This window comes from Phytophthora parasitica (genome assembly GCF_000247585.1).
Source record: "Phytophthora parasitica INRA-310 unplaced genomic scaffold supercont2.92, whole genome shotgun sequence".
Taxonomy (NCBI): Eukaryota; Oomycota; class Peronosporomycetes; order Peronosporales; family Peronosporaceae; genus Phytophthora; species Phytophthora nicotianae.
The window spans coordinates 2,736-3,435 of record NW_008649078.1 but is presented as its reverse complement, the minus strand read 5'-3'; the positions used below and the strand labels follow the sequence as shown (position 1 = coordinate 3,435).

Genomic DNA, 700 nt, shown 5'->3' with positions numbered 1-700 from the left:
GTTGCGACAATTTTATGAAGTTCGTCGCTTGGAAGCTCTATCGATCAGTACGGACATCTGCAGATCGTACTACACGATAATATCGTGTAGTACGATCATATTATGATTATCCGGTTGGCTACAGTACAAGTTAAGGCGATGGCTAACTGCAAACAACGCAGCAAATACTGTCGCTGCATTGAAAATGGACGATTGCTCGAAATCGAAGCAGAACTGATGACTACTCCACACATACTCGAGGATGTTAGCAAGCCTGAACGGGGTGATGCATTCAAGCGTTGTGACTGTAGAAGTTCGACACTGTCCTAACTGGTCGTGTCTACTCCTTCTCCACTTGAACGACTAGAGCCGAGGCTGTAGCGGTAGCGAGCGGAACATCAAACATGCTCGTCACGATTTGCTCGATCTCCGCCGGTGATTTCCCGCACCTCGCGAGCTCCAGAATGAAGTTCTCGCGGTCCTTGTCAGCAAGAGCGTAGCGTTCCACACCACGCTGCGGTTGAGTGGAAGCAGCACTCGAGCGGGGCTCCACGATCCTCCAGGCCTCCCAGTCTTGGCGGTTCTCGTTCGCACACCTGGCGTCATTGCTGTTGTTGCACTGGAGAACGTTCCCCGTGTGGCACGACACAAAGTACAGAGCACAGCTCGAGTCCGTCTCCATAGTGAAGAGTTCCCACTCGCCAGGCTCTTTCCGGTCAAA

General features: G+C 52.0%; 1 protein-coding gene across 1 annotated transcript; it reads right to left on the bottom strand.

Moving 5' to 3' along the window:
• Positions 1–186: 186 nt before the first annotated feature.
• PPTG_24410 (hypothetical protein) lies at positions 187–652 on the bottom strand (the record flags this gene model as incomplete). Its single annotated transcript, XM_008916999.1, has 1 exon — positions 187–652. A coding segment is annotated over one exon (333 nt), but the record flags the coding sequence as incomplete, so codon positions are not given.
• Between the last annotated feature and the right edge of the window lie 48 nt (positions 653–700).